Raw genomic sequence first — 27,957 nt, 5'->3', positions numbered from 1 at the left:
GATGGACAGGTAGCACCTAAATGGAGTGGAATAGGGAAGAGGTAACATTAGAGAAATGAATTCACAGTTGGCTGAGAATTTTTAAAGGAGAGACATCAGGAATGAAAGGTAGAGTATTCCAGGCAGGAAAAAACAAAACAAAACAAAACAAAAAACAAAACAAAACAAAACAGTACAAAACACATTGCTGACATGGAAGAGTTCCATGTGTAATTGGGAAACACTAAATAGTTACAGATTGTCAATAATAAAATGATGATTTCAGGCTGAAAATGTTAGGCTAGGACAGATAGTGAAAGATTTTGAAAGTGTAATACAAGGAATATGGATCTCATTCTTTCACTGATGGGAATATTATAGTGGCCTTTAGAATGTGCCTCAGAGCTCCAATTGTAGAAAGAGTAGCTGACCAATGTCTCAAGTTGCTGTGCTCTGGAAGCCATCAACAAGTTTGCACTGAGGTCACCTCTACCAGGGCTGGTCCCAGAGAAAAAGACTGAGCACACTAGGGACACTAAAGTAGGCCTAATCCTGGGAGGCCCAGTATTCTTCTCACAGTAAATTTCAGCTAGAGGACTTCCCAGCAGCCTTGCCAAACCTTCCTTAGAACTGTTCAGCTGGCTAGGATACTTCTGTACAACTTTCCTTCCTTCTTTCTTCCTCTCCTTAACTCTGGGTCAGACTTTTGTGTTAGTCTGATGGCTTTCCTGGCTCCTTCCCTCTGGTTCTCACAGGGTGTTTTCTCTAATAAATTTCTGCACATTTAATCTAATCTTGGCATCTGTTTCTTGGAAGACCTGGACTAACTCACACATCTAAGGCTTTTTGTACAATGTGTATCAATGAACTGTATATGAGTGCATTGTTGGGATGACAGAATTAGGTACATGGAGCTTGAAAAGATAAATTTCTGTGCTTTAGAATTAAATGGGAGTCACTGCAGGCTAATGTAAACCAAAGACAAAAAAAATATCAAAGAGCCATGGAAATAATAGCTAACACTTACTGAATGCCAGAAATTTTCTGAAGCATTTTATATACATTATCTCATTTAATTCTTAGTACAATCCTACTACCACTACAGATGAAGAAACTGAGGCTTTGAGAGATTAAATAATTTACATGAAGTCTCACAGCTAGTAAGCCCAGTAAGTGGTGCAACTTAAATACTTACATTTAAATACAATCAGTCTGACTTCTACATTCTTCTATGCTGTATCCACAATTTTTTAAAGTAGTAGTCTTTGCTTATTTAATTACACTTATATTTTCTAATATGATAATCAATAACAAGTATAAACTAATATGTATATTCCAAGAAAGTGACCTAAAAGGATTAATTCTATGTATTTGTCATTTTATGACACAAATGTACATTTGTGAATGAACAAAAAGTTAATTAGTATGGAATTATAGCACTAAAATATCTACTTCTCAAAATAAAGAGCTAACATAAACTGCACAACATTATACTCATTTTTTTCCTTCTAATTGGGTGGCTCTTGAATTGAAGCACAAAAACTCTAAAACTTCCCACCATGTGGAAATGAGCCTCCCTTTGGAAATTCCTGGGCAACTCAACTCCCAAGAGCTTACTATACTTTATCCCTTTTATGATATGCTTCTAATAATTATGTGTAATGTTCACCCTGAATATATTGTTTTACATTTAACATTTCAAAACCATCTTCAGTATATTAATTTATGAGGTCATTAGTGGATTGGTTGGAAAAATCTCGAATGAGCTATGCTTTTTAATTGATAAATAACTTCCTGAAAAGAATGATTTGCTTACTGCTAACATCAAATTGCCTAGTATTTCATCAAATTGAGAGATGGAAAAGTTTGGATTGGCAAAGTTTTTAATAATGAGAATTGGAGTCCTAAATCCTACCAATAATCAGTTTTAGAAACATAATAAAGAATCTGCTGGTGAAAAATAAGTATCAATATTAGTTTTGCCCTTTTTCAAAACATTAACATTACTAAACACCATTTTAAATTCAGTTATTGCAAAATTAGGCCTGTTACCTAATTTTTATTAAAATAAAAAAAACTCAGAGGCCTTTTACTGTATCACTATAATAAAAGCTAACTTTAAATGTTTAGTTAACATAAGCTATTACTGTTGAAATGATTTTCATTATTGTAAAGTCAATTAATAAATCAGTTAAAATGATCCATGTAAATTAGTCTCTTTTAAGGTAATCACACTGACCTATTTATCCTTTATAAAAAATATCTTTATACTAAGACTGTCTTGGAATCATTAAATCAATAAGTGGAAAGATCCTTTCCATTTTGCCTACAGAGAGGGAATGTGGTATTTAGAAACAAATATATATATATATAGAGAGAGAGAGAGCAAGACATTTTTGTGTTTTTTTAAATGCATATTTACCAGTAGAGGTCACTATCACACTAATTCACCGGATTTGTCTAGCTACTTCTAAAAGAAATTAGAGGGCCTGGCTGAATTTATAAGAAAAAAATCAAAAGCCAATACCTAAAATATAATACACAGAGATATGCTGCTGCACAAATATTAAAAGATAATATAGATAATTCATCATTTTGGACTTTTAATATGATTATCATACTGATGTTCCTATTGTCCCATGGAGATAAAAGATGTATATATTTCTATTTATATACAGTAACTCATTATTTATACAAGCCAAAAAGTAAAATATTCAAATACTTACATGTGTCCTACCTAGAAACTTTCTAAAATCTTCTTTTCAAAAAGGAAAAAAGGTATTACAGCATCATAAAATTAAAATAATATATATTAATGTGCACATTTTCAGACATTTCAAAAGGATTCAACACTAACTAAAACAATGTCAAATCTGCTAGAAAATGCAATGGCACAGGAGCTTAGGATAGAATAGGTGTGGAGACGGGATATAATCTTCAGTGCATGATCAGCAAAGCCAAGAAGGAAATAAAGGTCAGCTATTCAATTATGACCATGTGAACCCCAAATTCCAGGACATCAGAAAACTCTCTGGTTAAAGAAACCATCGTTTATCTCCCTTGACTACCCACTTCATGCCCAAGTCAGCAGTCAAGGCTTAAAGTCAGGTCTACCTTCTGAGTCAAATGAATTCCCCATCTGCCTCCAAGTTACACCCCTGCCCTTTGCTAATTCCTAAAATCCTTTAATAGGAGAAAAGGCCCTTCCTTGTACCACATTGTCAAAATAATAGTCTAGTAATGAGTTTTGATTTAAATATAAATACTTAACAAAGTAACAACTTTAAGTCACTGTGGTCAATAGTCTCTCCATCTTGATGGAGGACGACTTAGGACCGGAAATGTGAGAAAAGACTAGACAATAAAATAATCTGTAGCTTATATTTCTTAAATCAAACTGGTCATGAAATAACTCTTTAGCCAATATTATATACATGTGATAAAGACAAGTAGAGAATAAGTGCTTTTACCTTGTTAATGTATCAGATGATTTTTCTAATTCCTCACACTCCATGTGAAACACACTAGAAAAAGAATCCTAAAAATAGACAACACAGACTGAGAAATAAGTTTGACAAGGTAATGAAAACTATCTAGATACAGACATACATGCTATGGAATTGACAAAAGACCCCAATACTTGTAATATATTTTTGGACAAAATAGACCCAAGTACTCATTTTATGACATCCTCAAAACTGCTTCCCATTTAATTAAAATAAAAGTTTTGTTCATATAATTTCTGATTTTCTCTTGGAAGAATGACTATATGAGTACTATTTTTTTTTTCTAGGTGCTGATGGATTTATTAGTTTCAAAATTTTTTACACCTACTGAAAATTCTCAAGTTTTGGCTTTTAAGCTTAAGTACATTGATTGTTGTTAAATCCCAGGTAAAGAATCCCTTCGTAAAAAGATGTTTCATTCAGTAATACTTTATGTGATTATTAAAATAACTGTGAAAATTTTAACAACATAGAGAAATACTTTTGAAATTACATTAAAGGCGTGGTAGCTCACGCCTATAATCCCAACACTTTGGGAGGCCAAGGTGGGCAGATCACTTGAGGCCAGGAATTTGAGACCAGACTGGCCAACATGGCAAAATCCCTACTCTACTAAAAATACAAAAATTAGCTGGATGTGGTGGGCGTGCCTCTGTCATCCCAACTACTGGCGAGGCTGAGGCGCAAGAATTTCTTGAACCTGGGAGACCGAGGTTGCAGTGAGCCACGATCATGAGATCGTGCCACTGCACTCCAGCCTGAATGATACAGCAATACTCTGTCTCGAAAATAAGAAGGAAAAAAAATTTTTTTTAATCACATTAAAAAGCAGAACAGCACATTATGCCCATGCTCTATTTATACAGAATTGGAAGAAAACAGAAAAAAAAATGATAGTTTAATTTGGGGATGGAAGAAATCTGTACATTTTTTTCCTCGTTACATTTTCACCTTTGCTCATGTTGTTGACGTATTTTTAAACAACAAATAAATGTAATACAAAGGAATATAAAGTCACCTAATTCCTTTCCTAAATCCTACAACTTAAGTAGTCAAAAAGTGAGCAAAATATCTTAATAAGCATATTGTTGCACTATGCTTCCAAGTATCCAAATCAGTGTACTACCATAACAGGTGTTAACTGGTAGAAGTATCCATTGAGTGTGAATTAAAGTGATATTTAAGTTGTCTAAAAAAAGGAGTGCTTCACATATAACTTTCAAAAATTAAATGCAAAAAGTGGGTTATAGAGCAAAAATTACAGATTAAGTGACATACTGCATTAAGGAATTCTGATCTGAAGCTTAAAATGATGGCTGCTATATTAAAACCACCTCTATATTAAGGATTTTATAACTGATTGAAAAATATGAAATAGTATCTATGAAAATACTGATTACCTTTTAGCCTACTGAGTTCTCATTTGATATTAATGAGAATTTTGTATTAAACAATGCATTCATCTGACACATATACACATCCCAAATGGTTGAGATGTTGGGTCATACAGTATAGTCCTTATATCTAAATCAACTAAAATTTCTTAAAATAAATTAAGTCCTGAATACCTTTTATTATTCTACTTTGCCCCAAAACATAACTTCAGATATCATATGTAGATTATAATTGACCTATACAAGTGATAGTGCACACTGTCTTTCCTATTAATCTACAAATGAACAACCTATTCTTAGGGACTAAAGGAAAAAGAAAAAAAAACAACTACAGCAAAAAGAAATATTCCAGAAACAGTGGTTCATAGGTTGAGAAGGGAGAGAAAGTGCATAAAGAAAAACCGCCTTAGGCCAGGGGCCCTGATTCTACTGGCAAACTCAAGACAGCTGGCCTGGCTGTAACTAGCACTCTGTGACACCAGACACCTGAAAATGTTTCTTTACATTACAAAATCAATGGACTGAAATCTACCAGTTAGAACAGTTTAGTGGTTTTCCTTTGTTGGTAAAAATATGGAACTTATGGGGACCATTAGTAATACTCCTACTGGGCTATGCCTTTGGTTTCTATACAATTTCTGGTAAGAAGAAATTTTTATACCCAACCCATTCAGAATGAGGAGTCTGGTCTGCCTGTTCATAGCAACTAGGGCACCAGTATTCCTGACCAAGAAAAGTCAGCACACTGTAATGACAACATATTTCTCCATGAAGGCAGTGTAGCCATTGGTAGAAGCAGCACAAAGACATTCCCATGGTAACTATTTTCAGGAGGGTGGGATGGGGACATGAACAGAGGTAAAAAAGGGTGATGAAGGCACCCTCCACCCTCCGCCCCTACTTGTCTTCAACCAGAACAGCTCATACCCTGATTGGTTTTATATACATATTCATACACATTTGGGTTTGAGAGAGGGTTCTAAGACCAAAATGAGTTTTAAAAGTAGTGTTTACAGAAATACAAGTTTCTGTCTTTCTAAAAATAAAAAAGTCATACTCTGTACTCACAGAGCAATCTTCATCCACTATGAAAATGGTGCATTTCTGCACTTGCATGAAAGAGATAATAGTGGCAGCTATTTTCTTCAGGATTACTTCTAATGATTGTTGTTCTTCAAAAATTAAACTAGCAAGGTCAAGCAGCACCTAGACAAAAAAATTAAGAGCTTATTATTTAGCAATTGTTTGTAATTATTAAAGCACAATTATTTATATGGGTTATAAATTGTTTATATAACCTAGCAGGTTATGATCAAGTCTGCATTCAAATATAAATATGTCTCCACTTATTAACAAAATCCTTTATTGACTGTTAATATAGTTGTTAAGATCACAGCCTCTGAAGCCAGAGTAATCAGTTTTTAATCCTGACTTCCTTTCCTGCTAGCTTTGAGACTGAGGGCAAATTTCTTGAACATGGGGATATTAATAACATTAAAATCATAGGGCTGTTAGGAGGATTAAGATAATATTTATAAAGTATTTTGAACACTATCTGGTACACAAAACACACTGTTAATGTTGTTCCAAACTTTTTAGATCAACATTTGTCAACATGATCCATATTTTTACAGAGCACAGTAAATATTACCCGTCAAAGTAAACAAAGTTTTAAGAATTTCCTTTGTGTTTTTTTCTGGTAGATTTCTCTTTCTTCTGAACCACATAAGTATTACCAAAAACTCAGTGGAGGTGACGCTATCCTAGCTGAGGTCTGAAAGATGAGCAGGAATCATTCAGGTGAAATACAGAAGAGAAATATTTCAGGCAAAAATAATAGAATTCAGAGAAAGTAGTACACTGAAAGTTTTGATCAGATTTTATAAGAGCACAGACTATAAAGAGAAGAACTGGGAAGTGAGATTGCAGCGTTAAGCAGAAAAATAACCTGAAAAGCACTCTATGTCTTTTGAAGCAGTTTAGACTGTGATGCACTGCAGGAAGGAAGTGGTGTGATCACATCTGTTTGTAAAAATGGGGACTGGATGAAAGGATGGCAAGAATAGAACAGGGAGAACATTGCAGTTAAAGTCAATGAAAGGTCCCATATCTTATTAACACAGATTCTAAACAGAGAAAATAGAGGGTAGAGAAGATGAATTATCAAAGAAATAATGAAAAAAGAATTACACAGAAGTGAACAGTTTGCTTAAACCTCCAAAGAGATGAACCAACATACAGATACCAGCATGATGAATGAAAAAAAATACTGTGAAATTAAGTTACAAAAGCAAATATAAATAATCTGAAAAGCTTATAGACACATAGACAAAAATTGATATAAATAATAATATAAAAATACAAAATATGTATTATATGTCACATTATATATTTATATTGTAGATAATAAATATAAAATAGCTACAAAAGAGCCAAGAATAAGGACAACATGGATGCTAGTTAGAAGACAAAGCACTACTTCTAAATTCTGAGAAATTGATTTTTCAATTTAGAATTTTATACCCAGCCAAAGTGGCAGGATGGCACAATACATATTTTCATACATGCAAGAACTCAGAAAGTTTACTTTACCAATACCCTTTCTTAGGTAGTTAATTGAGAATGTGCTGCAACAAAATAAGGAAGTGAGAAAGAAGTAGGGGATCCAAAAGATAGTGGAATCTTTCTAAGAAAGCAATGAAGAAAAGTTCCATGATGGCACTAGTGTAGCAGGCATAGGGTTAAATAGTTTAGCTTGGAAGAAGAAAGGTCGGAGAACCTCGGTTTGGACCTCTGCAAACAGAAGCAGAAGGGGAATTCAACAGGATGCCTAATATAATGGAGTTTGGGGAGGGGGGGGAAACAAGAACATGATGCTATACTAGAGCAAAGAGTTCAAGGAAAAAAAATTCAGAAACAACAGGAAAAATGAAAAGTTCTATAACAAAGGTAGTATGAACAACATCTACATAATTATAGTGCTTATAGTTTCTTTAAAATTGCAACTTTAGAATTAACCTAGACAAAGCCCAGGAAAAGTTCATCATGGTTGTAGAACAGTATATATTACCAATGTGGGCAATTGTAAAAGAAAAAGTCCAGATGGGAAAAGCAGGGCTAAGGAGTGGTAGTTGGGAAAAAGAGATAAAGAGAACAGGGAATGCCAAGACACCCATCTTACAAAGTATGAAATGAAGAGTAATGTCTACAGTTGACAGAGCAAGAACTAAAACCATTATTTAACAACACAAGTGCGAGTGCATCCTGGGTTGGCGTAGCCATGGCGTCTCGTGTCCTTTCAGCGTATGTCCGCCGTCTGCCCGCGGCCTTTGCGCCGCTGCCCCGGGTCCGGATGCTGGCCGTGGCCCGGCCTCTCAGCACCGCTCTGTGCTCCGCGGGTACCCAGACGAGGCTCGGGCCTTTGCAGCCGGCTTCAGTGCTCGCGCAGATTCCTGGTAGAGTTACACAGTTGTGCCGCCAGTATAGCGACATGCCTCCTTTGACGTTAGAGGGCATCCAGGACCGTGTTCTTTACGTATTGAAACTCTATGACAAGATTGACCCAGAGAAGCTTTCGGTAAATTCTCATTTTATGAAAGACCTGGGCTTAGACAGTTTGGACCAAGTGGAGATTATCATGGCCATGGAAGATGAATTTGGGTTTGAAATTCCTGATACAGATGCTGAAAAGTTAATGTGTCCACAAGAAATTGTAGATTACATTGCAGATAAGAAGGATGTATATGAATAAAGTATCAGACCCTTTGGCTTTTCTGAGAGAGGACTCAGATGATAGTGACGAATGTCTGGCAGTGAGGACACATTTTGGCATTCTTGCTGACTCTGACAGAGTGATTCTGATGGACTTGTATTTAAATTGTATAAGTGTTTTACTCTTTGAAAATAAACCTATAAAACCAAAACAAACAAAAACAAACAAACAAACAAAAAAAAAAACAACACAAGTGCAACCCATACAGTGACTTAAAACAGTGACAGAATGATTCCAGTAGGATAAGGGTAATGGCAAGTAAGGTGCGGTGTAAGTCAAATAAATCCTCATCTCCCAAGTTAATGAACATTGTCTAACAAGATAAACAACTAAGCATGGAAAATAGGAAATACAAATGACTACTAGAAAAAATAAAGTATTGAGAAACTGTATCTGTACTATCTAAATTTTTAATCATCTGCATACATTACTTGGATAAAAATGTAACAATTTTTAAAAAGTATTTCTATACACTTCCTTAGTAATTAGACTGACCTGATTTCTCTTGTTCTCCAGCAGTGAAGTCTCATAGAGCTGAGCATTATGAAGAACAATACCACAAAATGCCAAATAAGCAGCAAAGTCCTAAAAAACAGATAATAGACAAATAAAAACTGTACATAAAACAGTATAGTTACATTGCCTGAAATACAGATCCTCAAATATTTAGTTAGAAAGCCAAAAGAGTAGATGTTTGTTCTACATAAAATTAGGATGATATAAACCAAGTCTTAGCTAAAGGTGTTGGAATAGTCTCCTAAGGTGTAAATTAGGTATAAATCAATAAGGAGAAAAAGGAGAGGAACTAAGATAAAGACCTCTTTATACCACTTGAAGTTACAATTTATTCTATGCAAAATTTGGTTTAGCCTCTCCATGATATTAAGACTCGGATCTATGCTGAAATTATTATATAAATAGCTTGTAACTCATTACTGCAGCAAACAACAGCTTACATACTTGTTAAAAGAATATTCACAATAAAAGCATAAAGTTAAATATTATATAAAGTTGCAAACATTACTTTAAATATGTCATTTTTAACATGGATCTATCATCCTCACTATACTATACTAGGGTAATGTGTTTCCAATTATATTAATTATTGATTGAAATAAATATTTAGACAGCATATCTTATCCACAATGTGATAGAGCCTTAAAAATTCAAATCAATTCAAGAGGGAGTTATATTAATGGATTATAGACATAATAATGGAATTTAAAGCCAATCCAGGAACCATGTTTTCATACCAAATATTCTCAAGTGCCATGAACAGAACAGGAGCCTAGAGGTCTATTACTCTGATTTAAAAAGTATTTGCTATGTTCCAAAGCAATTATAACAAGGGGAGCAACACAGGTGCCAACCTAGCCTATAGCATAGAGATAAAAATAACTGTCTTGTTTGAACATCTTCCAAATTCAAAAGCTCCTACTAATTTTCAGGGGAACAACATAAACAGCAATGGGCTTGGAATAGGAATGATTCAGTAGGCTATGATATACACATAATTACTTATTCAATAGGAGAAATAATGAAACCTACTCATAGAATGAATTTATCAACAGATTTAAGGGCTTTTGTCCTTAAATGGAAAGCATGTCAATGAGGTGTGTGGAAGGTATTCCTTCAGAGTTGAATAAGAAGAATAATAAAATAATGCTGGCTGTTGCTCTCTCTGAAGCTAAATTTACATCATCCAGCCTGAATTCATACCTTGGCGCCCCACCGTCTCTGTGCAAGGCTTATAAAACATTCAGAAATTTGCTACACCAGGAGGCAATTCCAATTTTTAGCCAACCAAAAGTGCTGAACTTGGAGCAGTGTTTTTATGGGGTTTTACTCAAGGTTGGATCTCTATAGCAGTGATGAAAGGTAAATGATATAGTTAAAATACCATAAGTCACCCTCTGTGCGGCCCCAACATGCCCAGTGCAGGCTTGGCAGCAAAGCAAGGAGGGAATTTGGGGGTTTCTGCTGACTGAATAACACAAGTACTCAGATGTGAAATCATTGCTCTATTTAGCCTAAGATACACTTTTGAACATTTCAGATCATTTTTAACTCTAATTTTTTTTTGTGACCAACAATTTCAGCAATAGCTAATCCTAGAGGTGTATATACTATAAAGAGAAAGCATATTCCTAAATTGGCTCATGTCTGACACAAGTTTTGGTACCTTTTCATCTTTTTCAGTAAATGTCCCACCGTTTCCTGATTTCTTGTTGATGGCCTGGGCTACACCAACAACCTGGTATAAGGAGAGAAAAGTGACAATTTTTTTATTGACTGAAATTACTTGTAAAAATTCACCAAAATGTATTTATACAAGATATCCTGCATGTGCTTTAAAATAACACTAGTCTACAAAACAAAAGCAAAACCCCTCATCAGCATTTGAGCAAGCTTTACATCATTTATCACATTCTTTCATCCTAATAAGAATTCGAATGTTTTTAATTTATTAGGGCCCAAACTATGTTTGATCCTGTGATTTCACCCTGCACTTTGAATGAAATTATTTTAGCAATCACATTTTAAGTATATATTTTCCATAGTTTTTAAATATAAACGACAAATTTTGATTACAGTTCCAATAAAGTATATAAGAAAATGAACATTCGTCTAATTCTTTTTCAAAGTTTTTAACTTCTTTGCCTTTGGCTTGAATTTCCTCCTGTCCAAAAAGTGGGCGAAAGACATGAACAGACACTTCTCAAAAGAAGACATTTATGCAGCCAAAAAACACATGCAAAAATGCTCATCATCACTGGCCATCAGAGAAATGCAAATCAAAACCACAATGAGATACCAGCTCACATCAGTTAGAATGGCCATGATTAAAAAGTCAGGAAACAACAGGTGCTGGAGAGGATGTGGAGAAATAGGAACACTTTGACACTGTTGGTGGGACTGTAAACTAGTTCAACCATTGTGGAAGTCAGTGTGGCGATTCCTCAGGGATCTAGAACTAGAAATACCATTTGACGCGGCCATCCCATTACTGGGTATATACTCAAAGGGCTATAAATCATGCTGCTATAAAGACACATGCACACGTATGTTTATTGCGGCACTATTCACAATAGCAAAGACTTGGAACCAACCCAAATGTCCAACAATGATAGACTGGATTAAGAAAATGTGGCACATATACACCATGGAATACTATGCAGCCATAAAAAATGATGAGTTCATGTCCTTTGTAGGGACATGGATGAAACTGGAAATCATCATTCTCAGTAAACTATCGCAAGAACAAAAAACCAAACACCGCATGCTCTCACTCATAGGTGGGAACTGAACAATGAGAACACATGGACACAGGAAGGGGAACATCACACTCCGGGGACTGTTGTGGGGTGGGGGGAGGGGGGAGGGGGGAGGGATGGCATTGGGAGATATACCTAATGCTAAATGACGAGTTAATGGGTGCAGCACACCAACATGGCACATGTATACATATGTAACAAACCTGCACATTGTGCACATGTACCCTAAAACTTAAAGTACAATAAAAAATAAAAAAATAGAAAATGAACATTTTATATGGGTTTTAAATATAATATTTCAAAAGGGCTAAATGCTCTTTTACTAAAAATGAAACCGGACCTAGTGGCCAATCATGGAAAGAATGCAGGAGCATCATTAGGGCAAAAATAATTCTTAATGTAGGGATGTAGTCCAACTTCTTTTGAAATTTCTGCCCTTGAAAATTATTTTACCTTCAACAGACTTATTTTTGGGAAAGAGGGTACTGAAAAATCAAAACAGGAATTAACACGCTGAGGCTTATTTCAAATAGATCAGAAGGCATTTGGAAGTTACTTACCTTTTAGTTCCACCTTCATTTTGAGTTATTACCTTAGTCTTATAAAGACCTTCAACTTACTCTTCTCTCCTCTTTATTACTTATTAATTCTACTCTTTCCTTTCTTCTGCTATTTAGTATCAGTTGAATAAGCTATTATCCTCTAACTGGCTATACTTCAGAAATATGTATCTTTAGTTCTATGTGGATGGTTCACTTTGTTTTCTCAGCTCACTATAGTATCTTAGCTTTAAGAAAAAGATATAAAATTCTCTAGGATAGCAGAACAAGGAAGGGGAAATACCTTCTTGTCTTATGTAGCTTTCTAGTCTTCTTAACATTTTTCTCTCTCTCTCTTTTTTTTTTTTGCCCGTATGGTAAAGGGATATTAATTGTTTTTAAAAGCAGAATTATGCAATTATCCTATACCTTTTCATTTCCCTTAGAGCAACTCTCTCTTATTTTTACATACTCTTTAGCTCTTGAAAACAGCGGCAGATTTCTAGATGCTCTAACCTCAGTGACTAAATTTCTAGTAAAATTCCTCTAAGGTCCAAAATGTCTGGATTGTAGTTAGGAATGTTCACTGGAACTATAATAAGAGCCACTTGAAGGTCATTGGGGTCTAACATAGAGTAGCATAATTCGGTTATTTTAAATGCTCAGATATTCATTCATCCACTCAACAAATACTGAAGTGCCTATTACGTACCAAAAAGTAATAAAAAACTGGGGAAGTGATTACTCTGAAGGAGCTCAGAATCAAGAATGAGTGATACATAAACATGGACTTATAGCATAGTAGGATGGTGGGATCAGTTTCATGATACAGTGGCCACGGATTGCTAGGAGCACTGAAGGGGCACTTAATGTGGGTAAAAGAGAAGGAGTCACAGAAATGACATTTAAATTTTTTTCTCTAATAAATAGTTTTACAAAGTAAAGACATAAACTTTAAATCTGTGTTTTAAGAAAGATGAGTTTCAAACAGATATAGAAAGTATTATGCAAAGTTTCTGATAAATATGCAGTACAAAAAGTATACATTGATATGCTATCTGCACCTGGAACTGTATGAAGCAATGTACTAAGCAAGAAAATAAAGAGAAAGCTCCTGCTCACTCGAAAATATAAAAAGACAAAAAATCAGCTGCTTATTAAATGATCATTAATCAAACTATATTAACATTTTAGTCAATCATCATATCAACATAAATTTACAGTAAGATGATGATTCCTTTCAGTCTTTTTTTTTTCTTTTTGAGACGGGGTCTGGCTCTGTTGCCAAGGCTGGAGTGCAGTGGCACAATCACAGCTCACTGCAGCCTTGATCTTCCAGGCTGAGGCTATTCTCCCACCTCAGCTTCCAAGCAGCTGGGACTACTTGGAAGGCATGTACTACCATGCCTGGTTAAATTTTAAAAATTTTTTTGTAGAGATGAGGTCTCACTATGCCCAGGCTGGTCCCAAACTCCTGCGCTCAAGCAATCCTTCTGCTCTGGCCTCCCACAGTGCTGGGATTACAAACATACAGTAAGATAGAAGAAATAAATTCAATGTTTTATAGTATAGGAGGGTGACTACACTTAAAAAAAATGTATTGTATTGGGGTAATAGACACCAGAAATACCCTCATTTGATCACTATGCATTATATACATGTAACAAAGTTTCACATATACCCTGTAAATTTGTACCAATAAATAAATAAATATTTAAAAAAACCAAGTTCTGTCAAAAGACTATTAGACCAGGAAAATATAGTTGGTCCTTTGTATCCAACTGTGATAGAAAATGTTTGACAAAAAAAATTTTAAAACCCACAGCGATAAAAATAACATAAAGTAAATATAGTAGGACAATTATGTATAGAGCAGTCACATTATATTAGGTAGTATAAGTAATCTAGGGGTGTGCTCAGAGCAGGGGGCTGAAGAATGGCTCCTCTGTTTACAACACATGGAACAGGCATCTGGGGTCACTGTGACAAGGGGCACAAAACTTGTGATTCCCTAAGAACAAATGTCCTACACGTGTAACAAAAAAAGTAATCCAGATGATTTACAGTATATGAGAGGATGTGCACAGGTTTTATGCAAATATTATGCCATTTTACATAAGGGACTTGGGCATCCACAGATTTTGGTATGAGGGGATGGAGTGGAGTCCTCAAATCAATCCCTCTTTGTATACTAAGAGACAACTTGTATCTAACATGTATATGTGCCTCCATCCCCAGAAGGATGACATCTGAAAAATGACACTGATAAAAACAGACAAAAAATAGAAGAAAAGGCATAGTGTTCATCCAGGGTCGCATACACAATAAAAGACAAATAACAGTGTAATTCTCTGACTTTAAGGATCCTGAGCAAAACTGGCACCCTCTGCCCTCATGTTCATATAAAGTCAGTCCTTCTTTCCGCTGTCATCCATTGCTTCCTTAAACAAATTAGATCATTGTCTTTAAATCAAGTAACTGCTAACTATAGGCTTTGAAATGTCCATTTTTAATGACAGCTTTTACTCTAAGTATATGTCAGACTGCATGTGAGAGGCAGCACCCCTAAAAGCATTAGCTTCCATATCAGAATGTCCATTCACTTTTGCCTACCTGCTGGCTAACTGTACTCTCAGATACGGGTACTCCATGCTATTTCTGTAAAAGCGCAAAAAGCCTTTCTGTTTTCCATGTTATTGGCACTATGCACAGCACAAATGGATGTTATGTCCTCACAGGGTCGAGTGTTCTTTTAGGAATGCAAAGGCCAAGACTTGACTCTCACTGGGCGAGCAGTATGGAATGTGACAGCTGGTTGTTTCAGGGCAACTGATCATTGCCACAGTGAGCAATTTCTTCTTCAATAAGCAGCTGCCCCAGACATTTACTGAGGCCATACATCAATCCCAATACATTTCCCCATCCCCAGTTCAGGGGATGCTCAGCATGGAAACTAAAAGCAAAGGAGGAAAGGACAGACTACAAATCATAGCTATCCCTCTCTCTCAGCCTCAGAAGATCTCCATTGCAATGACAGGACTCTAGACAGTCTAATCTGTGCCAAATACAAACTTTACTAAGAAAACTAGAACTTAACAATATACAGAGGAGTTAGGGGAGAATTTTCCCTAGTGCTCTTTTCAAACTTTTCTTTGACTCATTTATTCATTCTGCCATAAATACTTTATTCAACAACTAACTACTAAGTGCCTTTATGTACCAGTAGTGAACAAAACAGATGAAAATCCCTGTCCTCATGGAGCTGACATTCTAATCAGTGTTAGGCTTGGGAATCGCACCCCCATACCCTCTCCCCACCTGCTTTACAGATGAGAAAACTGAGAGTGAGAGAGTTGACATAACTGATCCAGGCTTTCTGACTTCTCTTCTGAATCCTAAGGAATCATCAAGTTATGGTAATATTCCATGTGGTAGGCAAAATAATGGCCCCCAAAGATGTCCTTGTCCTAATCTCTGGAACCTATGAATATGTGACCCTTAAATGACAAAAGAGGTTTTTGACATGTGATAAAGTTAAAGATCTGGAGATGGGGAGATTATCCTGAATTATCTAGGTGGGTCCAATGTAATCACAAGGTCCTTGTAAGGAAAAGTGGAATGCAGGAGAGGCAGAGTCAAGGAAACATTTGACGATGCCATTCTGCAGATTTTGAAGACAGAGGAAGGGGCCATGAGCAAAGGGGTACAGGCAGCCTATGGAGGCTAGAAGGGGCAAGAGAACAGGTCTGTTTCTAGAGACTCCACAAAGAAACACAGCCCTGTAAATGCCCTGATTTTAGCCCACTGGGAATTATTTTAGACTCCGAAGTCCAAAGCTTCAAATAATACATGTGTGCTATTTTAAGTCACTAAATTTCTGGTAGTTTTCTTACAGCAGCATTAAGAAACCAATACATCCCATTCAATTATGATTCTTATATTCTTGCATTCTTTTTCTTCTTCTCCTCACCTCATTTTACTTCTTCTGCTTCACTATGTAAATCTTCACTGTCTTTGAAGAACTTGACATCTCATTCCTAATCATCTTCCTGCCTTCAGTCCATCTTTGACACTTTAGCCAAATTTATATTCTTGGGGCACTGTTGTGCATACACAGATCATCTCATTTCTCAAAAATTTTAATGGTTTCACCCATCTACAGAATAAAAATTAAAGACTCTACCTAACATTCCACACTCTCAACTTAACTATACCACTTACATGGGTCTTTGAGTTAGAATACTGCAATGTCCTTTGTTCACATAATTCCTTGAAATATCACCTTCTCTACTGAGGCCAAATCTCCAAAAAATCTTCCCTTCAAACCTACCCCGCTGAAACTCCGTGTGGCAGTTGTATATGCCCTATACCAGGCAGGGTATTCCTTTTTAACCTTTTAACCTAATTTTCTTTACTCACATCCTAGCCCTGCAATTAGATTGTTTTCTAAGGACTTGATTTATATTTTACGCTATTATCAACACTTTGCATTGTTTTACATGTACTCAAAGGTTGAATAGTATGTATTGTTGATGATAATGGGAGAAATGCCAGAAAGAATAAAATTTTTTAGGGTGATGTACTAACTGAACAATGCACATTCAAATAATAATTAATTATGTCTTCCCATTTTTGGCTCTTGCCTTTGCTTAATATTAAGAAACCCATCCGTATCTGAGAACTTTGTGTGGCAGTAAAATCTTTATTTTCTTAATAAGCCATTAATTATGGAGTTGAAACTTATAGACTAAGGCGACACTGGAAGAGAGAAGAAAGAAAAGCTTAAGATTATTTAATTTTTAATTTAAAAAGTATAGAAAATCACAAAGAATGAGATAGTAAACATCCATGCCTTTGCCATCTAAAACAGTGGTAGTGTGAGACTTGTTAAAACACAGTTTAGTGGGTCTACCCCCCAAATTTCAGATTTTGTAAATCTAGACTGGGGCCTGTATTTCTAAAAGTTCTCAGATGATTACAAATGCTGCTGGTCCAGAGACAAAAGATGCATTGAGAACTACTGATATAGAATTACTAAATGTTAATATTTGGTGATGTTTCCTTTATTAATACTATTAAATTAAGATAAAATTAAATTGGACTTCCTCTTTCCGGTCTCATATCTTCTCCCCTCTGTTCCTCCTACCATAGTCAACCTTCTTCATTATACTGTTAAAAATATATAAATCTATACACAAAACATAGTACTTTTATCTTTCAAAAAGGTTTCTTAAATGAAATAATATATAGGAATAATTTTGCAACTTGCAATTATATTCAATGTTGTTTTTAAAGATCAATTCATATAAATCTGGTTCATGCATTTTATATACAATATTGCATTCCATATCAAACTGTATTCATTTGATCTCCAAAGAATGGATGTTTGGGTTGTTTGCAACTTTTTGCTACTACATTCTTTAAGAAACATCTTTGATTTTCTTCTTGTGCACATGTGCGGCAACTTCTCTGGTTAAATCTTCAAAAAGATTACAGAAATTTATACCTTTACTAGCAAGGCATGAGTCTCCATTAACCTCACATCCTTATCAGCATCTGGTGTTACCAGACTTTTTCAATGTTCGTCAATCTGATGGGTATAAAATTGTATATCATTGTTGCTTTAATTTGTATTTTCCTGATTAGTAGAGAGAATGAACACCCTTTTTATTGTTATTGGCTAAGCTGGTATCCTCTTCTGTATTGCCTATGTGTACATTAGCCAATTTTGACCATTTTAGTTATGGTTTTGGGGTGGGCTCTTATTAATGAATTTTAGAATCAAAGTTAGATATTTCTTTAAGTGACTGGTAAGATTGATTTTATCCTTCTGTATATACAGGAACCTTTATACCTACGATTTATCTCAAGACAATGTTTACAGATATTCCATGGTTAGGGGATGAGACAAGGAAAAAGAGAGGAGAATGATGCTTTTAGTTTACTCTCACAGCCTTCATGGCTACGAATGGGCAGCCAAGTAAGTTGGAGAGAAGCTTCTAAGGAATTGCAAGATATAAGAAAGCAGTGCCCTGAAGATAACTGGCATCGGAAATAACATGATCAATGCCATTGTTTCTAATACAGTTAAGAAATCTCCTCGCTAAAACCAGAAAAATTCAAATGCTAAAAAGCTTGCCATTAAAAAAAGGAGAAGGGAGTGCTTGCCATGTAACAGGCACTTTGTAACTGATCATTCATTTAATCCTTGGCATAATTATTTAATTATCATTCCCATTTTATTACAGAGCAATCTGATGTTCAGAAAACTTACATAACTAGTTCAAGAATATGCAGACCCAGACACTCTCCAAACTTGATCCCAAGAGCTACAATTCTTTCTACTACTCCCCACAGGAAAAAGTGAAATCAGCCCTAGTATAAAATATAGGATTTTTTTTTTTTTTTTTTTGAGACAGAGTCTCGCTCTGTAACCCAGGCTGGAGTGTAATGATGTGCTCTCGGCTCACTGCAACCTCTGGCTCCCGGGTTCAAGCAATTCTCCTGCCTCAGCCTCCTGAGTAGCTGGGATTACATGCGCCCATCACCATGCCCCGGCTAATTTTTATATTTTTAGTAGAGACGGGGTTTCACCATGTTGGTCAGGATGGTCTCAAACTCCTGACCTTGCAATCTGCCCGCCTCGGCCTCCCAAAGTGCTGGGATTACAGGTGTGGGCCAGCATGCGTGGCCAAAATATAGGCTCTTATGGACTCCTCTTTTATACTCAAGGAACCATGGAGACCAAGGGTCCTCCAGTACATACTAACGCTTAGTCTTTAGATCTCATAAGCATGCTTATCTTCTTAATGCACATTTTCATCAAAGGGAATGGAACAATTTCAAAATTATCACTCTAAGAAACAAAGACAATCCAAAGTGGCTGCTAAAAGTTGTTTCTTAGACTTAGATTATAAGTCTCGTAACAAGTTTTCACAGCCAAGAACCACTTATGCAACATTTAAAAAAAATCCTATGTATCAAGGAAAAGTGAATAATAATGCAGTATCAAAAATAAGTAGATTCTTCAAGAAAAAGCAAAACTAATTTGTGGTGATAGATATCAGAACAGTGTTGCCCATGGGTGGTGAGGACTGATTAGGGAATTAGTTATAAAGATATATGTACATTTTTCAAAACTCATCAAATTGTACATTAATATCTGACAAATGGCTAACTAGAATAATCAATGCAGAGAAGTCCTTAAAGGACCTGATGGAGCTGAAAACCAAGGCACGAGAACTACGTGACGAATGCACAAGACTCAGTAGTGGATTCGATCAACTGGAAGAAAGGATATCAGTGATGGAAGATCAAACGAATGAAATGAAGTGAGAAGAGAAGTTTAGAGAAAAAAAGAATAAAAAGAAACAAACAAAGCCTCCAAGAAATATAGGACTATGTGAAAAGATCAAATCTACGTCTGACTGGTGTACCTGAAAGTGACGGGGAGAATGGAACCAAGTTGAAAAACACTCTGCAGGATATTATCCAGAAGAACTTCCCCAATCTAGCAAGGCAGGCCAACATTCAGATTCAGGAAATACAGAGAACGCCACAAAGATACTCCTCGAGAAGAGCAACTTCAAGACACATAATTGTCAGATTCACCAAAGTTGAAATGAAGGGAAAAATGTTAAGGGCAGCCAGAGAGAAAGGTTGGGTTACGCACAAAGGGAAGCCCATCAGACTAACAGCGGATCTCTCGGCAGAAACTACAAGCCAGAAGAGAGTGGGGGCCAATATTCAACATTCTTAAAGAAAAGAATTTTCAACCTAGAATTTCATATCCAGCCAAACTAAGCTTCGTAAGTGAAGGAGAAATAAAATCCTTTACAGACAAGCAAATGCTGAGAGATTTTGTCACCACCAGGCCTGCCCTAAAAGAGCTCCTGAAGGAAGCACTAAACATGGAAAGGAACAACCGGTACTAGCCACTACAAAAACATGCCAAACTGTAAAGACCATCAAGCCTAGGAAGAAACTGCATCAACTAACGAGCAAAATAACCAGCTAACATCATAATGACAGGATCAAATTCACACATAACAATATTAACCTTAAATGTAAATGGGCTAAATGCTCCAATTAAAAGACACAGACTGGCAAATTGGATAAAGAGTCAAGACCCATCAGTGTGCTGTATTCAGGAAACCCATCTCATGTGCAGAGACATATATAAGCTCAAAATAAAGGGATGGAGGAAGATCTACCAAGCAAATGGAAAACAAAAAAAGGCAGGGGTTGCAATCCTAGTCTCTGATAAAACAGACTTTAAACCAACAAAGATCAAAAGAGACAAAGAAGGCCATTACATAATGGTAAAGGGATCAATTCAACAAGAAGAGCTAACTATCCTAAAGATATATGCACCCAATACTGGAGCACCCAGATTCATAAAGCAAGTCCTTAGAGACCTACAAAGAGACTTAGACTCCCACACAATAATAATGGGAGACTTTAACACCCCACTGTCAACATTAGACAGATCAACGAGACAGAAAGTTAACAAGGATATCCAGGACTTGAACTCAGCTCTGCACCAAGTGGACCTAATAGATATCTACAGAACTCTCCACCCCAAATCAACAGAATATACATTCTTCTCAGCACCAAATCACACTTATTCCAAACTTGACCACATAGTTGGAAGTAAAGCACTCCTCAGCAAATGTAAAGGAACAGAAATAATAACAAACTGTCTCTCAGACCACAGTGCAATCAAACTAGAACTCAGGATTAAGAAACTCACTCAAAACCGCTCAACTACATGGAAACTGAACAATCTGCTCCTGAATGACTACTGAGTACATAACGAAATGCAGGCAGAAATAAACATGTTCTTTGAAACCAACTAGAACAAAGACATAACATACCAGAATCTCTGGGACCCATTCCAAGCAGTGTGTAGAGGGAAATTTATAGCACTAAATGCCCACAAGAGAAAGCAGGAAAGATCTAAAATTGACAACCTAACATCACAATTAAAAGAACTAGAGAAGCAAGAGCAAACACATTCAAAAGCTAGCAGAAGGCAAGAAAAAACTAAAATCAGAGCAGAACTGAAGGAAATAGAGACACAAAAAACCCTTCAAAAAATCAATGAATGCAGGAGCTGCTTTTTTGAAAAGATCAACAAAATTAATAGAGCACTAGCAAGACTAATAAAGAAGAAAAGAGAGAAGAATCAAATAGACGCAATAAAAAATGATAAAGGGGATATCACCACTGATCCCAGAGAAATACAAACTACCATCAGAGAACACTATAAACACCTCTACACAAATAAACTAGAAAATCTAGAAGAAATGGATAAATTCCTCAACACATACACCCTCCCAAGACTAAACCAGGAAGAAGTTGAATCTCTGAATAGACCAATAACAGGCTCTGAAATTGAGGCAATAATTAATAGCTAACCAACCAAAAAAAAGTCCAGGAACAGATGGATTCACAGCCGAATTTTACCAGAGGTACAAAGGGGAGCTGGTACCATTCCTTCTGAAACTATTCCAATCAATAGAAAAAGAGGGAATCCTCCCTAACTCATTTTATGAGGCCAGCATCATCCTGATACCAAAGCCTGGCAGAGACACAACAAAAAAAGAGAATTTTAGACCAATATCCCTGATGAACATCGATGCAAAAATCCTCAATAAAATACTGGCAAACCGAATCCAGAAGTACATCAAAAAGCTTATTCACCACGATCAAGTCGGCTTCATCCCTGGGATGCAAGGCTGGTTCAACATATGCAAATCAATAAACATAATCCAGCATATAAACAGAACCAATGACAAAAACCATATGATTATCTCAATAGGTGCAGAAAAGGCCTTTGACAAAATTCAACAACCCTTCATGCTAAAACCTCTCAATAAATTAGGTATTGATGGGACGTATCTCAAAATAATAACAGCTATCTATGACAAACCCACAGCCAAGATCATACTGAATGGGCAAAAACTGGAAGCATTCCCTTTGAAAACTGGCACAAGACAGGGATGCCTTCTCTCACCACTCCTATTCAACATAGTGTTGGAAGTTCTGGCCAGGGCAATCAGGTAGGATAAGGAAATAAAGGGTACTCAGTTAGGAAAAGAGGAAGTCAAATTGTCCCTGTTTGCAGTTGACATGATTGTATATCTAGAAAACACCATCATCTCAGCCCAAAATCTCCTTAAGCTGATAGGCAACTTCAGCAAAGTCTCAGGATAAAAAATCAATGTGCAAATATCACAAGCATTCTTATACACCAATAACAGACAAACAGAGAGCCAAATCATGAGTGAACTCCCATTCACAACTGCTTCAAAGAGAATAAAATACCTAGGAATCCAACTTACAAGGGATATGAAGGACCTCTTCAAGGAGAACTACAAACCACTGCTCAATGAAATAAAAGAGGATACAAACAAATGGAAGAACATTCCATGCTCATGGGTAGGAAGAATCAATATCGTGAAAATGGCCATACTACCCAAGGTAATTTATAGATTCAATGCCATCCCCATCAAGCTACCAATGACTTTCTTCACAGAATTGGAAAAAACTACTTTAAAGTTCATATGAAACCAAAAAAGAGCCTGCATTGCCAAGTCAATCCTAAGCCAAAAGAACAAAGCTGGAGGCATCACGCTACCTGACTTCAAACTATACTACAAGGTTACAGCAACCAAAACAGCATGGTACTGGTACCAAAATAGAGATACAGACCAATGGAACAGAACAGAGCCCTCAGAAATAATGCCACATATCTACAACCATCTGATCTTTGACAAACCTGACAAAAACAAGAAATGGGGAAAGGATTCCTTATTTAATAAATGGTGCTGGGAAAACTGGCTAGCCATATGTAGAAAGCTGAAACTGGATCCCTTCCTTACACCTTATACAAAAATTAATTCAAGATGGATTAAAGACTTACATGTTAGACCTAAAACCATAAAAACCCTAGAAGAAAACCTAGGCAATACCATTCAGGACGTAGGCATGGGCAAGGACTTCATGTCTAAAACACCAAAAGCAATGGCAACAAAAGCCAAAATTGACAAATGGCATCTAATTAAACTAAAGAGCTTCTGCACAGCAAAAGAAACTACCATCAGAGTGAACAGGCAACTTACAGAATGGGAGAAAATTTTTGCAATCTACTCATCTGACAAAGGACTAATATCCAGAATCTACAATGAACTCAAACAAATTTACAAGAAAAAAACAAACAATCCCATCAAAAAGTGGGCAAAGGATATGAACAGACACTTCTCAAAAGAAGACATTTATGCAGCCAAAAGACACATGAAAAAATGCTCATCATCACTGGCCATCAGAGAAATGCAAATCAAAACCACAATGAGATACCAGGTCACACCAGTTAGAATGGCCATCATTAAAAAGTGAGGAAACAACAGGTGCTGGAGAGGATGTGGAGAAGTAGGAACACTTTTACACTGTTGGTGGGACTGCAAACTAGTTCAACCATTGTGGAAGTCAGTGTGGCGATTCCTCAGGAATCTAGAACTAGAAATACCATTTGACCCAGCCATCCCATTACTGGGTATATACCCAAAGGATTCTAAATCATGCTGCTATAAAGACACATGCACACATATGTTTATTGCGGCACTATTCACAAGAGCAAACACTTGGAACCAACCCAAATGTCCAACAATGATAGACTGGATTAAGAAAATGTGGCACATATATACCATGGAATACTATGCAGCCATAAAAAATGATGAGTTCATGTCCTTTGTAGGGACATGGATGAAGCTGGAAACCATCATTCTCAGCAAACTATCACAAGGACAAAAAACCAAACACTGCATGTTCTCACTCATAGGTGGGAATTGAACAATGAGAACACATGGACACAGGAAGGGGAACATCACACACTGGGGCCTGTTGTGGGGTGGGGGTAGGGGGGAAGGATAGCATCTGGAGATATACCTAATGTTAAATGACGAGTTACTGGGTGCAGCACACCAACATGGCACATGTATACATAAGTAACTAACCTGCATGTTATGCACATGTACCCTATAACTTAAAGTATAATAATAAAAAAAAAGATATGTGAGTTTCACTGTACCTGAATTTTAAAGCATTTTAAAAGCAAATGAACATGTAATTGCTGAAGGTATATGAAAGTGGAGGCCCATGTGCCAAGTTCCCAGCTGTCTGGGTAATGTTGAAGCAGGCTGAAGTCCTGATCATCTGTTCTGTGCTGTTAGGGAGAATGGTCGCTCCCCAGACGGTGCCAGGGCAAATCCAGCCTCTGGGGGTCAGTAGCTGTCCTGCCCCAGGAACATCCTGTAGGAATAGAGTCAACCTGAGACTGGGGTTCTTCCCCACGAGGAAATGCTTGGCATAATTATTGATCCTAGTGTTTATCCTCATCCCTTTGAACAGTTAAAAAAAAAAAATCCCCCTCCTGCCAATTACTAAACTCTCTGCCACACTAGCTTTTAAGTAATGAGATAAAGCTCTTAAACCTAGAACTAAAGGGACTTTTTGTCTTCTTATTAGATCTTTCTGTCCCTTGAGATACAGAGATTCTAACCAGAGACAGAACAGCGCATAGCCATTGTGAGCAAAGTCTCCATATAAGCCCTTTAAAAACTGCCAGAGACACAAAGGTTACATAGCAGAAAACAGCCTGCTGTCTTTCCCATGGCAGGGTACATTCAGTGTTTACTGTTGTTGTTTAACTTTCCATTCCTCCATTTGTCTGGCTTTGCAACATTCTCAGAAGGAGGAAGTGGACATTTTCTGACCCCCACGAGGTGAGAGCTCTGCAGTAGGCACTGTCACATTCCTCATCTCACTAGGAATTCAAAACCACCCTGTGTGTTTGCACTTCATGCTGAAACTTTACAAACCAGTCGCCTAAAGCATAGAGAGAAGAAACTTGCTGAAGGAATCACTGCTCCTAAGCCAGCACAAGACCAAGTCACTTTTGCTACAAAGTCAGACCTCTTTCTTTCACACTCTGCCTCTCTGCTTAAGTGAGAGTAAGCCCAAAATGTCAATAAAAAATGTTGTATAGCAACATAGGTTATACAAGTTGTACTTCACATCAGAATACTTCCACCACTGTTTATGTTCACCTTTACACTATACATTGCGAAAAATGACTTCAGAGCCCTGGATCTATTTAATAATGAAGATTTATGTTAAGGGTGGTATCCTGCCTGACGCTAAGTGTTGGCCTGCAAAGCATAGGCTTACCCTGGACAGTGTTGTTGGATTTGGACTCTGCTAAATCAGGATCAAGCTTGTTCCAGCATTGCCTGTACTTATTATGAGTCCTTGTCTCTATAGCTTTGTAAAATGCCCTGCCAGTAAAGCTTCCTGATAATTACAGTATAGAGTGGTGTGCCCATAATGGGCATCTAATACAAACAGAAAAGAAGTAACACAGCAAAAATGGTAAAAAGCAAGTTTTGTGTATCAAAACACTAAATAGGCTGAATAGAATTTAAAAATTAAAGTTGGTATCGAAGGGGTTGAGAGAATGCCTTCTTTACTAGAGCTGAACTAAGTGTTTGGATCACTGCTGTTGCCTCTACTGGTCCAGCTAATCACATATATAGCCATTGAAAGCTAGATAGCCATATAACTTAACATAAGATATTCAAGAAAAACATATGTGTGTGTGCGTGTATATATATGTACATACATAATTTCTTTACATTCTAAGTCCTTCATATGGAGAACATAGTTTATGTTCTCATAGCCAAAACATAATTTTATCTCAAAATATTTTCCCTCCAAATGGAAGATGTGCCTGAGAAGTTAATCATGTATGAAAGCACAGATGCAGACATCTGTCTCACTAGCGAAACTCCTAGTTGTAGGTGTCACCAGCAAAAAAAGACATGACCTCTTCTCCATAGCTGTGCCAGTTAATATACAATGAAGTAATTGTAGGCATGCCTCACAGATATTGTGGGTTGGTTTCATACAATGGCAATAAAGTGAGTTACACAGATATTTTGGTTTCCTAGAGGATATAAAAGTTATTTTTAGACTATACTGTAATTTAAGTGTGCAATAGCACTATGTATAAAAAACAATGTACATACCATAAGTAAAAAACACTTTATTGCTGAAAAATGGTAACAATCACCTTAGTCTTTAGCTAGCTATAAACTTTTTGCTGGTGAAGGGTCTTACTTTGATGTTGATGTCTGCCGAATGATCTGGGTGGTGGTTGCTGAAGGACGGGGCTGTTGTGGAAATTTCTTAGCATAAGACCACAATGAAGTTTGCCACCACGGATTGACTCTTCCTTTCATGATAGATTCCTCTGTAGCAAGTGATGCTGTTTGATAGCATTTTACCCACAGTAGAACTTCTTTCAAAATTGGAGTCAATCTTTTCAAGGCGTGCCACTGCTTTATCAACTAAGTTTATGTAATATTCTAAATCCTTTGCTGTCTTTCAACAATATTCACAGCATTTACAGCAGGGGTAGAGTCCATCTCAAGAAATCACTTTCTTTGCTCAGCCATAAGAAACAACAGTTCATCTGTCCAAGTTTTATCATGAGATTGCGGCAATTCAGTTACATCTTCTGGCTCTATTTCTAATTCTAATTCTCTTGGTATTTCCACAACATCTGCAGTTACTTCCAACAGTGATGTCTCAAACCCTTCAAAGTCATCCATGAAGGCTGGAATCAACTTCTTCCAAATTCCTGTTCATGTTGATAATTTGACCTCCTCCCATAAATCACAAATGTTCCTAATGGGATGTAGAATGTTGAGTCCTTTCCAGAAGGTTTTCAATTTACTCTTCCCAGAGCCACCAGAGGAATCCCTACTTATGTCAGCTATGGCCTTACGAAATGAATTTCTTAAATAATAAGACTTGAAAGCAGAAATTAGTACTTGATCCAATGGGCTGCAGAATGGATGTTGTATCAGCAGGCATGAAAACGACATTGATTTCCTTGTGCATCTCCATCCAAGCTCCTGGGTGACTAGGTGTACTGTCACAGAGCAGTAATATTTTGAAAGAAATCATTTTCTCTGAGCACTAGGTCTCAATAGTAGGCTTAAAACATTCAATAAATCATGCTGTAAACAAAGGTGCTGTCATCTAGGCTTTGTTGTTCCATTTGCAGAGGACAGGCTGAGTTGAATCAGCATAATTCTTAAGGGCCCTAGGATTTTTAGAATGGTAAGTGAGCACTGGCTTCTACTTAAATTCACCAGCTGCATTATTAGCCCATAACAACAGAGTCGGCCTGTCCTTTGATGCTTTGAAGCCAGACATTGACTTCTCCTCTCTGGCTATGAAAGTCTGAAATGGCATCTTCTTCTAATAGAAGTCTGTTTAGTCTACATTGACAATCTGTTGTTTAGCATAGCCACCTTCATCAATGATCTTCACTAGATCTGGATAACTTGCTAAAGCTTCTCCATCAGTACTTGCCACTTCACCTTGCACTTTTGTGTTATGGAGATGGCTTCTTTCCGTAAACCT

General features: G+C 36.6%; 2 protein-coding genes and 1 non-coding gene across 4 annotated transcripts in view; 2 read left to right on the top strand and 1 right to left on the bottom strand.

Moving 5' to 3' along the window:
• Nucleotides 1-27,957, bottom strand: part of PDE5A (phosphodiesterase 5A) — a 140,073-nt gene that overhangs the window by 62,877 nt on the left and 49,239 nt on the right. For both annotated transcript variants that reach the window (XM_003271321.3, XM_003271322.3), the window contains exons 4-7: nt 10,834-10,905; nt 9,147-9,236; nt 5,948-6,085; nt 3,450-3,517 (exon numbers count right to left, since the gene is read on the bottom strand). In XM_003271321.3, coding sequence (XP_003271369.1) covers nt 3,450-3,517; nt 5,948-6,085; nt 9,147-9,236; nt 10,834-10,905 — 368 coding nt within the window. The remainder of the gene's footprint in view (nt 1-3,449; nt 3,518-5,947; nt 6,086-9,146; nt 9,237-10,833; nt 10,906-27,957) is intronic.
• On the top strand, nt 8,136-8,802 carry LOC100582744 (acyl carrier protein, mitochondrial). The gene has a single exon (XM_003271324.4). It carries the CDS (start codon nt 8,160-8,162, stop codon nt 8,628-8,630), a length of 471 nt encoding a protein of 156 aa, XP_003271372.1. The 5' UTR covers nt 8,136-8,159; the 3' UTR covers nt 8,631-8,802.
• On the top strand, nt 14,373-14,499 carry LOC115836174. The gene has a single exon (XR_004031163.1). It is a non-coding gene; the product is annotated as a small nucleolar RNA SNORA11 (small nucleolar RNA).

The sequence above is a fragment of the Nomascus leucogenys genome, chromosome 7b (assembly GCF_006542625.1).
Source record: "Nomascus leucogenys isolate Asia chromosome 7b, Asia_NLE_v1, whole genome shotgun sequence".
In the NCBI taxonomy this organism is placed as follows: Eukaryota; Metazoa; Chordata; class Mammalia; order Primates; family Hylobatidae; genus Nomascus; species Nomascus leucogenys.
This window is presented reverse-complemented; position numbering and strand designations above follow the sequence as displayed.